Source organism: Amblyomma americanum, chromosome 8, assembly GCF_052857255.1.
Source record: "Amblyomma americanum isolate KBUSLIRL-KWMA chromosome 8, ASM5285725v1, whole genome shotgun sequence".
NCBI lineage: Eukaryota > Metazoa > Arthropoda > Arachnida > Ixodida > Ixodidae > Amblyomma > Amblyomma americanum.
The window spans coordinates 87,580,793-87,594,737 of record NC_135504.1 but is presented as its reverse complement, the minus strand read 5'-3'; the positions used below and the strand labels follow the sequence as shown (position 1 = coordinate 87,594,737).

The 13,945-nt window shown below is 48.4% G+C and overlaps 1 protein-coding gene across 1 annotated transcript in view; it reads right to left on the bottom strand.

The window, feature by feature from the left end:
* LOC144100515 (uncharacterized) overlaps nucleotides 1-12,434 on the bottom strand; it is a 32,046-nt gene extending 19,612 nt beyond the window's left edge. Inside the window, exons 1-5 of the mRNA XM_077633446.1 lie at nucleotides 12,337-12,434; nucleotides 9,663-9,763; nucleotides 4,290-4,389; nucleotides 3,234-3,388; nucleotides 310-433 (exon numbers count right to left, since the gene is read on the bottom strand). Coding sequence (XP_077489572.1) covers nucleotides 310-433; nucleotides 3,234-3,388; nucleotides 4,290-4,389; nucleotide 9,663 — 380 coding nt within the window. The 5' untranslated portion in view covers nucleotides 9,664-9,763; nucleotides 12,337-12,434. The remainder of the gene's footprint in view (nucleotides 1-309; nucleotides 434-3,233; nucleotides 3,389-4,289; nucleotides 4,390-9,662; nucleotides 9,764-12,336) is intronic.
* Between the last annotated feature and the right edge of the window lie 1,511 nt (nucleotides 12,435-13,945).

The window sequence follows — 13,945 nt, the reverse complement described above, 5'->3', positions numbered from 1 at the left end:
GTGGAAGGCTCCGGAATAATTTCAACCACCTGGAGATCTTTAACATGCACTGACATCGCAAAGCTCACTGGCGCCTTTTGCGTTTCGCCGCAATCGAAACGCTGCCGACACGGTCGGATTCGAACCCGAGAACTCCGGCACCGCCCAGCTATTCCAACACAATGAGAACAAGTTTGAATCACAGAGTCCGACGCTGAAACGTTCAGTCCAACCCATGTGATACCTTCCTACAGAGTTCATCAGTGTACACCAGTACCACCCTAAATCTAGAATCCTAAAATGCGGGCAAAGGAAGTTTAATGCACTCACTACTGTGCGACATGTGTCCTGAACGCCGGACCAGGCCGCACCAGAGATAGCCTAGTCCGGGGCAGAGAAGCCTGCTTCCCAGCCGTTGCTCTTGCCGGCGCCACATCCAAAGCGTCGTTGCTTACTGCTAAGACCAAGCATACGCGCGTCAGTGGGTACACGCAGCTCCGTATGGAAAGAGGTTACCTACGGTCGTTCAACAATAAGGAACATGTGTCGTTGACTATGGCACTGCATTCCCCCAAATTAAGAATTTCTTAAGCACGTCTCTATTGCGTTTTGTCGCGAGTTTTAATCGTGTACTCGACTTCACTTAGCATACTGCATTTCCTGTGGTGTTTCTCAAGCAAGAAATGTGGACGCTCAGGTTAGTGGATTAATTTTCGCGTAATACCGCGCAGAGGATGCTAGAACGAGCGCCGCTATACTGCGAATATCTGCCGTGATCGTCTGGCACCGTTGCTCGCTAGCGTCATCTTCTGCCACTACGATGATCAGTCTGGGGGAGAAGATGGGATGAAAATTAATTGGTCTCTTATAACGACATCCTGAATTTGCAAGTGGGCCAAAAGTTGCGCCGTAGTAGAGTGTTGCGCACACATTTATACCACACTTGGAGTTCTTGATTCCCTTTCAAAGATGGTCTATACACAGTCTACAGACTTCTTATAGACTCTTTTGCCTTCCTATAGATATTTCGTTCTGTCTACTCGTAGTCTATAGACCGTCTATACACAATAGTATACTAAATCTGTATGGGCATAAATACAGAAGTCTATATAAACTGCCTAAAAAACTTCTGCAAGGGTCCAGCCTGTCCACACCAAGATCTACAGCTGACGCGCATTTTTATCCTCTTTGCCTGCGCCGAATTGGAACCGCCACGCCCTGACCGCGTTATAACGGATGGATTGCAGCCGGGTATAAAGAGCCGAGTTGAGCAGCACGGAACAGATTTAACAGCGGCGCGACCATTCATTACATGTCCTGTTTCCACTTCTTACGAACAAACTATGTTCACAAAGCACAGTTACTAGGAAATTATAGGGCTATTTAGTTTATCCTGCCTCCCTCTTTGCGTGGCTATTATAGATGTGTAGGGATCTTAATTGTCTCATACGTTTAATAATATTGACAATTTCGAAAACAGCATATTTAGCGTGAAGAGGGCCACCGTGGCACACAATAAAAAAAAGGTTCAGGAGGTTTAACGTATCAAAGCGACTCATATAGCTATGAGGGATGCCGTAGTGAAGGGCTCCAAAAATTTCGACCAACTTGGGTTCTTTAATGTGCACTGACACGGCAGAGCACAGGGGCCTCTAGAATTTCACCTCCATCGAAATTCGACCGCTGCTGCCGGGATCGAACCGGCGTATTTCAGGTCAGCAGCCAAGCATCGTGACCACTTAGCCATCCCGGTGGCTAAATGAAAAAAAACTAAATAAGCGTGCTCTGTTATACGAGAGCTACGATTCATTAGGAGACAGAGAAAGATAACAGCCAATTTGGAAGCTCAGGTCAGATCTCCGATAGAAAGGGGATTGCTGCTCTTCGCCCAGCACGTCTTGGACGTACTGTGCCAAGAGTGGCTGTATACCAGACACGATTTGGTCCACGGTGGCGGTGCGAGCCAGCTATCCCGGTGCTTCGTTTGGCGGTTTGAAGCTGCGGGCAATCCGAAAAGGCGTGCTTGTTTTAACGGGATAGCTTTGAAGACCCCTTTACTCAGAAAGTTCGGCGTCGGCGTTGTCAACATTGTGACCGATAAATCACGAGCATGACTCTGGCAGGTGGTGCCCAGAGAGCAACCCAAGAGGCAGGTGGGCCAGCTAGGTGACGTGGCCTTGCAGCGTCATCACAATATGCCAAACCGGATTGTGAGCAAACTGCCCACCGTGGCAGGCGGCAGTTAATGATTGGTCGGTCAGGAAGAGCAAACCTGGCTAGAACAAGGTCTACCGCTGGGAGCACGTGCCATTGCAGGGCAGTGGCGGATCCCTTAACCACCGCACCACTGCACCACGAGTGGTATCTGTGAATGTAAACTAGAGAATGACATTTCTACATATAAGACGATTAACTTATTACGCTATCGCATCGTAACCTTAAGGAGGAGCTTAAGTGTCTCTTCCAATTTTTGGGATGTGCATGGCAATGCGTTTAAGTAAAGCTCCCAGGTTGACGATGTGAGTTCATAGTCTTAGGTGAACAGTGTGAGTGTGTGTTAGCACACTTTTTAGAGACCAATGGTAGCAACTGTGAGGGGCCCCAGAGCGGTAGTAAGACTCGAGCAGCCATAGCTGAGGTCCAGATACGCGCACCCTTCCTCAGAGGAGGCTGCGTCCTTTAGCTAAAAGCAACGAGGGACGCTCAAATGACTACAGTGCCAGCCTGCGTCTGGGTTTAGTTGTGAGGAAATAAATGTCCTCAGCACAAGTCTCTGAATGAGTGGACAACTTGATTTTACCGAAACGTTGCCAAGCTAACACACTGAGTCACTCGTTACGCGAGACGCAAGCAATGAATAATTAACCTAATTCATCTGAACAGACGTGGAGTAAACTGACGTCACTGAACTTCTATATTCATGCCCCACTGTGGGCCACGAGGTTCTTCGTAATGGAAGCCTTTGGAATATATCCGCCCATCTGTGGTTCTACAATGGGAGATGAAATTCAAATCTGCAGCCTAAGCTGCATTTCTCCTCCATCAGAATCATGTAGCCATGGCTGAAGAACAGAATACCATCAAAGCAAACAGTGAGCTACACATTGTATGTGGCTAAACTGCAGTGCAGTGCCGTGAACTCGTAAACAAGCCTGCATGGCTTTAGCAGAGACATCCTCGTCTTGTAGGGGCAATTCGTTTCTACTGTGACAACATCGGCCGCGATCGCGAAAGCACCGAAAAGACAAACGTACCACAATTGTTTGCCCCAGGAGTTCTACGAAGGCCAAAGAGAGAGACAGGTGCCTTTGATGGTCCAACCCTTGGACAGATGGCCACACTGGGCGCAGGTAGCGATGAATACGCCCTGGCCTTGTGCCTCCGATTCTGGAGCCTTGCGCTCGAGACTCTGGGAGAAGGGGAGAGTAAGGAAGACATTCATTACCTTCCGATGGCAGTCTATTAAAGAAATTGATTGAATGATTGATTCGAAATCAAACGGATAATGAAAACCAATGCACGATTCAGTAATGAATGTCTGCAAAAGTGTCAAGAATTCTAGTGTAGAATCTAGACTAAAAAGAACAGGACTCCTGTTTAATCTCTATCGTTATTCTCTGCGGGAAATAATACCTGGTATGGCCATGCCATGCACACAGAACTTACTGCAAAAACCACTGTCGCGCAAAGTAACCCAGAATACGAACCTCTGTCGCACAACACAAGGCACGACAAAAATGGTTTGCTCGCGACACATAATTGTGTCGAGCAACAAAAAATTTTGTCGTGCGTTTTGATAGGGCCGCTCGCCAGTCAGCCGATATTTGTTCCAGATCCTTCGTGTTTCTTGCTTCCTTGAACCTGCGTACTGTGTACGCAGTTGTTCACGGGCTGTTTGGCTACGGTAAGAATTAAAATTTTGCCACCGCGACAATTATGTATTCAAACGAAAGCACATGAAATCAGCTGGCTAAATTAACTGATACTACTCAGGTGTAGCTACTGGGTTGTGTGCTGGATCTTCTACTCATCCCTTCAGTACCAGATTACCGTGCTCAACAACGGGAGGAGTACAGCAAAGAGGGAGCATTCATTCATTCACATAAGCTAGATAAATATTTCACTCAATTCTCCGATTTCAAACCGTGTTTTGTCTTCCGCGTTAAATGCTGCTTCATATTTCCATGGCTGCATTTTCTTCGCGCAAATGATACTGAGAAAAATTGAAAACCAATATGTGCGACACCGAAAATACTGCAGGGGAGCCCAGGGACCTTGTGGAATCAACGACGTCATAATGATTTACCAACCTGTGACGTATCTGGCTGGGTGTTGCCCTGGTGCCGCAACCAGAGGATGCGGTCGCGTGCTCGGCTGGTGCTGTATATGCTCTCCTGCCAGCCTGCAGCACTGCGAGAAAAGGAACGAGCTTATTTTCTACGTTCCAATAAATGGGGATGTTCGGGCCTACACGCAGTAAAATCTGCCCATTCAACTGTGAAAAAAAGACTGTCTATTTGCGTAGTTTGAAAAAAATGCGAATTCGCTGCACTAGCAGTTCAGTTTTCCCTTCGGTTCCGTTGTTCAGATCAAGTTTTCACGGATGGCAGTTGTTCGGTTGACGATAATGGGTTAATGTTCGTATAGGCATAATCGCATTCTCTAATTGACATTCATAGATCTCTGCTGGGAGTACTCCTTCCTTCGCACTGCCATCAGCGAGCAAGTGGCTGAGGCCCTTCCACCGGTCCCTCCGCCCGCACCAGCACAGCCGCCCGCACCTGTCGCTGCACCCCTGACCTACGCTGCCGCCGTCGCTCGGCCACGGCCGCCTAACTACCGCTTAACCTACACCCTACCTCAAGCGTCTGTGCCTCAAGTTCCTCACGCTCCGACGCCTTTTTTGGGACCGCTTCGACAATTCGGCATTCACTGACGTACTAGTGATAATCGGCCTATTTGCTACTCTTGCGGACTGCCTGGTCATGTGGCCCGGCTTTGCCGTCATCGTGCGTCAATCTCCCCAGATGCCGGTTACTGGCCTCCTCCCAGTGAATACTCACCGCCAGGCGAGTCGCCGGAGATTCGCCCGCTTTCACCTGATCGCAATGCCTTCTCCACCCGGCGTTCACCTCCTCCTTGCCGCTCCCTTCTCCCATACGTCGGCACCCAAATCTTTGGCAAGAGGAAAACTAGACGCCGCAGTTCTTGAGGCGAGAACTGCGCCACCAGCGAAATGTACAAGGCCTCAATTATGTGCCGCCAACCTGATCGCCGTTTCTGTAGAGGCTGTTTCTGTTCTGGCGCTTTTCGACACGGGTGCTACTGTTTCTGCCATGGCTGCCTCCTTTTGCCGCTCCTTACGATAAGGGACGACCCGACTTTCTGGATTCTAGCTGCGCACCGAAAGCGCGCAGGCTATTGCGCCGTTAGCGACATGCACGGCTCGCGTCGTTATTCAGGAAATCCTCTACGTGATTGAATTCGTCATTTTGCCAACCTGTTCTAATGAAATCATCTTGGGTTGGCACTTCCTGTCCCGCCAATAATCAGTCATCGATGGCGCACATGCTGAACTCCGGAATTCCTTGCGTCTCCTGATGCCCCTTCTGCTGCTCCTGCCAAAGCCGTCGTTGCCGAAGACACTGAACTGCCTGACTGTTCTTCTGTTCTTGTGCCCATCACTTCTGACCTTGTTAGCGACGGCAACGGTGCAGGTTATTGATTTCACTCTCTATCGCAATGAAAATGATGATTCGCCGTCACTCGACATAGATGCCCTCAACCCGCCCTTTTCTGCACCGGACACTTCGCCTCCAGACATTTTCCTTCCCTCCATCGACGCCTCTCTTCATGCACATCAACGCACTCCACTTCTCGCGCTCCTTCATCAGTTTCGTTGCTCCTTCGATTCACACCAACCCGCTTTGACCCGCACGTCGACTGTTGCCCACCACATCGACACCGGTGACCACGACCCTCAGCGTCAGCGCCAGTATCGTGTCTCCGCCAGTGAGCGCCAAGTTATTCAAGACCAAGTTGGCACGATGCTTCAGAGTGGCGTAATTCAAGCCTCAAACAGTCCTTGGGCCTCGCCCGCGGTGCTCGTGACAAAGAAAGATAACTATTCATATCTGCGTTGATTTCCGCCGCGTCAATAACATCACGCGAAAGGATGTTTACCTTCTTACGCGCATTGATGATGCTCTCGACTACCTTCAAGGAGTGGAACTCCTCTGCTCTCGTTTTACGCCCTGGGTGCGGGCAGGTCCCCATGGCAGCCGATGGCCGCCCTAAAACAGCATTTGTGACCCCCGATGGTCTGTATGAATTTAACGGCATGCCTTTCGGCCTCTGTAATGCTTCGGCTACAGTTGAGCGCATAGATATTCTGCACGGCCTGAAATAGAAGTCATGCCTGTGTTATCTCGACAACGTCGTGATCTTTTCGTCCGACTTTGCGACTCATCTTTGCCGGCTGAAGCATTTCTAAACATGCGTTACGGACTCCTGCCTTCAACTGAACTGTCGTTTGGCAATTCGCGAGCTGACAATTTTAGGATACGTTGTCAAAAGAGGGCCTCCACCCCGACACCGCCAAGCTTTGTGCTCTGACTCCATTTCCAAAACCTACTTGCATTAAGAAACTAAGCCGCTCTGTTCCTATTTTCGGCGTTTTATTCACAACTTTGCGGCCATTGTTGCCCCTTTAACTCAGCCTCTCTGCAACAATGTGGATTTTCTGAGTTGGTCGCCTGCCTGCGACGACGCCTACAACACCTTGCGCAGTCTCCTCACGGCATCTTGCGTCACTTCGGCCCTCAAGCCCAAACCGAAGTACACACGGACGCCAGTGGCATTGGCCTCGGGGCTGTGCTCACCCAACGCAAGTGTGGATTCGAGGAGTATGTGGTTGCTTACGCAAGCCGCATCCTCACGAAAGCCGAATCCAAATACTCAGTGACGGAAAAGAGTGCCTGGCCATTTTCTTGGAACTTGGCAAGTCTAGACCTTATCTCTATGGCCGCCCGTTCGACGTGGTCACCGAGCGTCATGCCCTATGTTGGCATGCTTCGCTAGAAGATCCCTCTCTTAGCCTGGCCCAATAGGCTGTCCATGTCCAAGAATACAATATACGTGTCGTATATAGGTCCGACCGCAAGCATCAGGACGCTGATGCCCTGTCCCGCTCCCCGCTACCGGCCGAGCTTACCACCCTCTCCGCCCTCGAACCCACTGCACCTTTGCTCACCATCTGTGACATGCCATGCCCTCTGCGCAGTGTAAGGATTGCTTCTCTTCTTGACTTTCTCTCCGACCCATCTAAGCCTCCAGCATCCTGCGCCCTTCGTCGCCAAACTTCACATTTTCCAATTCCCGATGATCTATTCTATAAACGCTACTGTAAGTCAGATGGACAGAAATGGCTTCTCGTCATTCCCCGACATCTCCGGCCCCAAATCTGCACCAGTTTCCAAGCTGACCCACAATGCGGCCACGCGGGAGTCTTCATGACGTACACTCGCATCTGTCTATGGTACTACTGGAAGGTATGTATAACTTCATCGTGCAGTACCTCCGCTCCTGCACGTCCTGCCAACGCTGTAGGCAAATGCCTCACCATTCTGCTGGAGAGTTGCAACTACTACATTGTTCTCCTCGCCCCTTCAACCATGTTGGCATCGATTTATACGACCTCTGCCGTACACCGCTTCTGGCAACCACTCGGTCATTGTTGCCATTGGTCACCTGACCCGGTATGCAGAAACTGCGTCCTTCCTTATGCAGCGCTTTATACTTCGCCACGGTGCTCCTTGTGAACTCCTCAGTAATGGAGGACGCGTCTTGGCTGACGTTGTTAAAGCTCTACTCGCCGAGTGCAATATCATTCATTGGACTTGTACATCCTACTGGAAACAAATGGTCTAATTGAACGATTTAATCGCACTCTGGGCGACATGCTGGCGATGTACGTTGCTGCCAACTGGGACTTAGTTCTACCCTATATTACGTACGCCCACAACACTGCTACCCACTCCACCATCGGTTTCACCTCATTTTTTTTGGCTCTACGGCCGACATTCATCCATTCGCATCGAAAAAGTTGTACAACTGCTTATGAAGCTGCCCAGCACGCCAAAGACTCCCGCCAGATTGCACAGTCGCTCACGGCAGACACTGAGAGGCGCCAAAAACATCGCCATGACGACGGTTAGCTTGATCCGGATTTCCTACCCGGTTCACTTGTCTGGCTGTGGATCCCTTCCACTGCTTCCGGCCTCTCAAAGAAGCTTCTTTCGAAATACCGTGGCACCTACCGCATCCTGGAGCGCACATCCTCAGTGAGCCCCTCACACCGTCTCCCGATTTCCGCCCACGTGGTCGCGAGACTACGCATGTCCAACGACTCAAGCCGTACTATATACGACCCGGTTGCGTTGTCTGCCCAATTAGTAGCCAAAATGGCTCCTTTTCTCCCCGGGGCCATTGTGAAGAAAAAGATCATCATCGTAGCCGTACTGTCATCGCTCAGAGCGTGCGCCTGCTGACATGAACAGAGGAGAGACTGCCGCCGCCGTGGTTTCGCCGCCGCCTGAGCGTCAGCCTAAGCCCCCGTTACAATACTTTCGATGATACAGATCTATCGGTAGGCTTTTGCTGATACTGCTTTGCGTACTGGTAGCGTTGGCTGGCACCCATGTTATGTATGCCTAGATTGCTCATTCTTGCTACATGGAAGGAAGGAAGGAAGGAAGGAAAGAAAGGAAAGAAAGGAAAGGAAGGAAGGAAAGGAAGGAAAGGAAGGAAGGGAAGGGAAAGGAAAGAAAAGGTAAGGAAAGGAAGAAGGAAGGGTAAAGGAAGTAAAGGAAGGAAGGAAGGAAAGAAGGGAAGGAAAGAAGGGATGGAGGGAGGGAGGGAGCGAGGAAGGAAGGAAGGAAGGAAGGACGGAAGGCCTCAGACGCTGCTGGCACATACCCACTACGAGGGAGTGGCCCGAAATCATTTGAAGCGGTAAAAATGGGAGGAAGGTTAGATTGGGAGAATAAGCACTTCATCCGGTATGACTAACGTTCTCAAAAAAGCGAAATGCAGTATTCAGCGCGCATTCCGTGTATGAGAGCATATGGTTACCTCAATCCCGCACCCATAAGTGACGTAGCGGCCCAAAATGCTAAGTGTGTGCAGCTACAGTTCGCTCTAGCATATAACTCACACCTTTTAGCATTTGACACATGGTGCAATTGTTTCGCAATGAAGAATGGGCACCCACAAACATTCACTCATTATTATCAGCAGACTTGCGCGCCAACAGAATCAGCTGCAATAATGATGCGAAGAATACAATAAATTGTACGTTTCGACAGCACAAATACAGCCTGTGCTCATTATGCGACCGTGTTCATTAGGCGAGTAAATGCGTTGTACGATTAGCTTTTTCAAATTTCTGCACGAATTCGCATCGTCCCCTGTCCCCTTTCCTTATAGTAGTCAACCAGTAGGCGACTTTTAGGACTGATAATTAACCGCCGCTGTTTGCGCCCATGTTGAAGGTACTAGATTAGCTGAAGGAAAATAAATCAGCCTATACAGGTAGCCAATTTGCGCTTAGCTTACTGCCTAATACCATCACGCCCTGATTTGCAATCAACGCTGGTTAAAAATGCCACTCATGGCGCACTTACTCTGGCACACCTTGCAGATAGGGCCTGCAAGCCTCTCTAGTTCAGGAAAAAGAAGGCGACCACATGAGTTGATCTAGGCTGCCACATCCAAAGGACCGATGCTGCCGGAGAAAAAGAAGAACTTCAGTGCACAGACATCGCGCGAAAAGTTTCAAGAATATCTACACATTCTTGTCACAACCATGCATTTCGTTGCCGTAATTCATTCCCTTCCTTCTTGCGCTGATTCGTTAACGTGCGCTGTTTGGCACGACAGAGCGGCTTAGTTCCAGCGGCAGAGACAATCGCTGATGCCACTTTTGTCCACATAGAAAGCTCCTTGAAGCGTGTACTTATGCATGTTTTGCGGTCAAACAATTACGGCGGGCTCTGGCAAATTGTTTTGAAAAAATTCGGGCAATGACCTCCTCGCTATAGTACAGACCGGCGGGTGTCATACTTAACCCCGATAACTTCTCGGCTCTAACATCCCGAAGAGACGTACGTGCTTTGAGGGACGCCGTACTGAGGGCTCCGGATTTATTCTGACCATCTGGGTTTCCTCAACATGGGCTGGTTCGTGAGACAATCGCAGATGCCATTTTGTAGGGGTAGCTATATTACAGTAGCATTTCAAGCCTCCAGCGTGGCCAGCTGTCGCGTCACTCCACGTTTAACCAGTGCTAAACCACTGCCAATTGTTTTTTCTCTCCACCTGTCAAAGCTTACTTTCTTTGAAACGTGATTAAGGTGTTCACTGGCAACATATTGCATACAACCTCTTTTCCGGGCAAACAGAAGAATGCAACCAGACAATGGGCGGCACGCGGGCTACTGTCCTGCGCATGCTTGAGAATACAAGGATATTTGCGGAATGGTGTAAGAGCAGAACTAAAAACCGTCATTCGCGTTGCACCTGTGTAGCACAATGGATTAGTGTTGTGTTTTTGAACGCGTAATAAAGCGGTTCTAATCCAACTTTTATAGATAGGTTTTCTTGTTTTGTTTTAACAGATAGCTCGCCCATCATTGATCATGCATGCTTGGCGGTGCATGTTCCCATTTAGATTGCCTTCAAAGACTTTTGAGCCAAAATGATCCTTTAAACCTGTCACCCGAAGGCAAAGTTTGCACTCTCCTTTTTATCCTATTTAACCAACAATTACCTGCGCAAAAATCATTAAATATTGCCCTTGGCATGTGAGTTGCCACTTAGGTTGGATTATAAGATGTTCGGACGCAAAATCCGCCGTTGAAAAAGTGTCGAGATCAGCCCGGAGGCTGAGCCGGAAGTATGGCACTAAATTTCGATATTGTGCATGCGCAGAACATCAGACCGCGCGCCGAGAAACAACACAAGGTTTTCGCATATAGCGCACCCTTTAGAAAGAGCACCTCAACCTTAATACACTTACACGGCCACAGATGGAACTCACACCTCGACTCCATGTGACACGTATGGCTCAAGCCCTTCAAGAAGACACGCTAAAGGCTGGCGGATTGCGGACAGTCTTGTGGGCACTCCGACATTGCATTTGTGATTTCGTGTTAACCTCACAGAATTTGCACCGGCCCCAGGATAATGGACAGTTGTCAGCTGAGGCATGAAACAACGGCAGTGACGCCGTCGGATACAAATACTACGACGCTTTAAGTGGCCTGGCAAAGTCAGAGCTATGTTTTGAGAGGCAGCACTTGTAATGTTTAAAGGCAAAAAAATAAAAAAATCATGCAATGTGAAACGACAAATGTATAGAAATCATTAAATGCTTATTAAAAGTGCTGCACAGTGTTTCCAAGTATTGCAGATAGAAGCTCTGCATTGCCGGCAGCATGAGCACTGCCTGGTGCGGGCCACAGTAGTGATTTCTAATTTCCACGCGTAAGAAAGATAGCAGATTGTCAGCGATTCTCAAACGCCGGCTAAAATCTCTTCATTAAAGTGCACTCCCCCTCTCGGCACTGCAGGTAGCAACTTTGTCTGCTATTTCTTTTCCCCACAGGTGGCCTTGGATGCAGGGCATCTTTTTGAGAATACCGGTGTCCTCTAGTATCAATGTTTACACGTATAGAGGAGGCAGGTGTTATTGAATCAAGTAAAATATTTCATCACTCGGCCTCTACTTTCTTCGGCTTCCTTATTGACGAGAGTGCACACTGAAATCTCCTGTTATCAGATATGGTCTAAAGTGTGAGTTCTAGATGTGATTCGAGATAAACTGCGCATACTGTGAGGGTCTTTCAGTTAAGAAGTATGGAATATGCCGCCGGCATTCAATGTGTTCATTGCCGCATAGGCAACGTTATAGACGCCGATCATTTTTGAGGAAAGGAATGCTTGTTTAGCGTTTAACGTCCCAAAGCGACTCAGGCTATGAGGGACGCTAGGAAATGAGAGGTACTACATAACTGGCTGCCTGGATCATTGAACAGCTCAGTCGCGCCCTCAGGCAGGGGTGCCCGCCTGGGAATGCAGCTTTCGCGGAATATATCGCTCTTAGCAATGCTAAATGACCAGCACTTTTCAAGTTTAGCAACGCTCTCTGATTATGTCCTTAGTGTCCAAAAACAACAAGTCTGCAGAGCATAAGCTGACTGAAAATCTTCGCTGTTTTCGCGACCATTGGGGAAGGAATTCAGCAAAGGTAATAAAGGATTCTGCCTGTATAAATCACATTGAAGTATGGACACTTACTCGACCGCAACTTCAGGAGGGGCTCAGGCACGCACCCCTAGTTCAGGACGAAGAAGCCGACCAGAGCATCACTGTTCCGTGATGCCGCATCAAAATAGCCGGTGCTGCAAGAGAAAAAGAAACAGTATAAGAAGCTTGTGCGAAAGGACCACCGAATATCTCTCAACGACCGCATAGTAAGTAATTCTCGACTTCATATTTTCTTCCTTCAAGCATTGTACCCAAAAAGGGAAGGTGTTGCAGTTTTATTTGGTTCGAAAGGAAGTGTGGGCTTAATTCACAGAGTTTTATTGTTCCTGTAGTGTCGCATTTCGGGGATTGCGTATCGCCGCGTGAATTCACGGCTACTCTTCTATTACCCGATAGCGTACACAGTTCGTTCGGTCGAAAAGCCATCGGCGTAGTAGCAGTGGGCAGCGCGTGTCGGAAATAATCGAAAGCTCAGTAAAAATTGTTGCATGTTAATTGTTGGTTCTAGTAATTGATGATTGATTGGTGTAATGTAATTAATTGATTAATAAAGAAATGAAGAAAAAACTGGAAAAAGGGGGGTTCAATGGGTACCGCCGTGGTGGCTCAGTGGTTAGGGCGCTCGGCTACTGATCCGGAGTTCCCGGGTTCGAACTCGACCACGGCGGCCACATTTCAATGGAGGCAAAACGCAAAGGCCGCACATGTGCTGGGCGATGTCTGTGCACGTTAACAATCTCCAGGTGGTCGAAATTATTGACGACCTTTCCATTACCGCACCTCGCCCTTTTTTCTCCCAGTTCCTCCTTTATCCCTTCCCTTAAGATAGGCGAGACAGTTACTGCACTGCTTCCTTTCATGAAACCAAATTTAATAATCATTCAAAAGGCATCAAAATGCTTATAATCAAACGCCAATGCATAGTGATGTGAAATAAGAACTTTTAGAATGTGTAATTGGCGAAATAAATGAAAAAATTGAAAAAAAGTACCAGCCAATATTTGGTCATGCGAAGTGTCTGTGTATATCGTTGCTCTAATAAAATAATCTTATAATCTAATAATAAAATGACGCCCCAAACGGTGTAAGCTACCGTGTGAACTCATAAGCGCAGGATATGAGCCCAACGTTTTTTCCTGTACTCTAATCAATTTACAATGAAGAATGCAGCTCCTTGGAAGAAGCCGGCTAATCAAGGCTTGGGGCGGATTGCCACATCCAAATGACCTATGCTGCTGGAGAATATCAGGCATAACTATTTCACTATACGATCAACTCGTGAATGTTTCAGAGAATATCAAAGCATACTCGAGACTATCTTGCTTAACATTAACACTGTGGAAAATTTCGTACCTTTTTAAATGCCATAGGCCCGGAAGAGTGGGTTGGTGCAGTTGTAAGCAAATGTTTTAGTTTATTACTTGGGCTGGTTGATATAGCCTCTAACGTCGACTGGAGTAAAACCCTCCCGAGGGAGTCGACGGGGGCAATCGCAACACCTCGACAATGGTAGTGTTCACAGGAGGCATTATGTCTTAGCATACAGCTTCTGTTTCTTACGTTGCTCATACATCCGAGGAACGCTGGGTTCAACTGTGTTAGAAAAACATTCCATCGCGTCATAAGTCAAGCTTCTGTA